The following is a 1,729-nucleotide window of genomic DNA, read 5'->3' as shown; positions in this document are numbered from 1 at the left end:
CCCCCGATTAGATGTGAAATTTTTTTGTACCTTTTTGCCCAAAGTATGAAAAAAGTTTTCTTTTGGGTTTTTTCCCCCCAAACCGCAATGTAATTTCTTTTCCCTTATCCAGGGCAACCCGGAAACGAAAACCTTACTTCATCAAGACTTCTTCCTCCCCCTGACCGCTACTTCACCAAGGAACTTCCTCACAAGGGCTCCCTTGGGAAATGGGTGGGGATGGCCAGGATAAGGGAGTCCCGAGTCCCCCTATTTTGTGTGGATTTTTGTCTTGAAGGGAATTGGGGGTAAAATGAGAAAACCTAGAGCTTTTTTTGACAGTAGCGTCTTGTTAGTGTGATTTTTAAAATTGATCTACCTTAGGTAATGATTATGATAAAAATATTTTAAAATTTTCGATAAAGATAGAAAAAGGGAAAACAAATGGAAAAAAAATGGGAAACCAGTTTGGGATGCAGTTAGGATTTGTTTTATGGTTTACGACACGTGTTTTGGTTTATTTATATCTTTAAAAAAACATACACAGTCGTGAATGGACTTGATTGAATATGCATATAGATATTCGAAAATCCGATTATTATCAGTTTATAATCAAGCTTTATCTATGCCATTCGATACTTGGGAAAATTTTTGGGGGAAAACATTTTTTATAACGAAATGTAAAAAATAAGTTTTTGTGACTTAATGAAACACACAGGGAAAACTTTCGATTAAAAATGACTTGAAAAATATTCTCTCTAATCATAAGATGGATAAGATTTCATTCTAATAGATAGAATCGTTGGAGTCAGAATGGGATGACTCACACTCACTCACGGTTTTCCTAGGCGCGCCGCGGTGCAACAGAGCGCCCTAAACCCCCCCTCGCTCTGCTCTTTGAACCGAACTGAAAAGGGAAATTTAAAAATTTTTCTCTCGCTATTTTTCTTGTTTTTATTTATCTATCCGATTATCCCCTTTCCCCAGATCAAGGGGTTCTTACATGCCCCACAAAGTACCTTTTGGGATTTTAAACTTTTTTTTTTTTCGGTGAATACTGGAAATTATCCGTTGATTGTATATTCTAATAAGTTGATATTAGTCTTTTTTTCGTCTGCTGTATCAGTTTCCTCAGTTTTGCAAATTGGTGTTTAATCATTCTTACCCGTTTTCTTTACTTGGCTGCGTTCAAAGACGGCTTTAACGTCGGTAACAAACAGCAGATCATAATACAAGGTTGAATAAACGCGCCTCGCCGCTTGCGTTCCCGGGTCTTTTTTTTTTCAAGGAAAGCAATGTTGCGAAAGATAAAGAATAGAAAAATAAGTCTTCTTTGCACGTGTCGAGACGAATGAAGTGAACATTGAGGTCGTTACTTTTTAAATGTTTTCTCCTTTTTTACTTATTCCTTCTTTATCAGTGTCCATCCACCTAATCGGTAACAAATAGATAAGCAAAAACAAAATGAGCGAAAACAAAAACATAAGAAAACTGAAAACAGAGAAAATACATAGAACACAGTTTCGCGTGTGGTTTTGAAGTCCTAAAACTCAAGTCCGAATCGGTGTTTTGAAACTTCCTTAGTCAACTCTGCCACAAGAGAGACTCATAAGCTCGGTTGTTCACAGGTAACAGACGCAAAGGAATGGATGCAAGAGAACGAGTCTGTCCAGAAACTGTGGTCTGCCCTCCAGCCCGTCAGGAACTGGATGAAGGTATGTTAATGCATCTCCAGTGTTGTTTTACTAGC

At 37.7% G+C, this 1,729-nt stretch overlaps 1 protein-coding gene across 1 annotated transcript in view; it reads left to right on the top strand.

The window, feature by feature from the left end:
• Positions 1-1,729, top strand: part of LOC119594820 — a gene marked incomplete in the record, with an annotated part of 8,353 nt that overhangs the window by 5,841 nt on the left and 783 nt on the right. The window contains 1 exon segment of the mRNA XM_037943910.1: positions 1,608-1,694. Within this exon segment, the coding sequence (XP_037799838.1) occupies positions 1,608-1,694 (87 nt within the window).

Source organism: Penaeus monodon, chromosome 34 (genome assembly GCF_015228065.2).
Source record: "Penaeus monodon isolate SGIC_2016 chromosome 34, NSTDA_Pmon_1, whole genome shotgun sequence".
NCBI lineage: Eukaryota > Metazoa > Arthropoda > Malacostraca > Decapoda > Penaeidae > Penaeus > Penaeus monodon.
The sequence above is the reverse complement of the archived record's forward strand: the minus strand, read 5'-3'. Positions and strand labels throughout refer to the sequence as shown.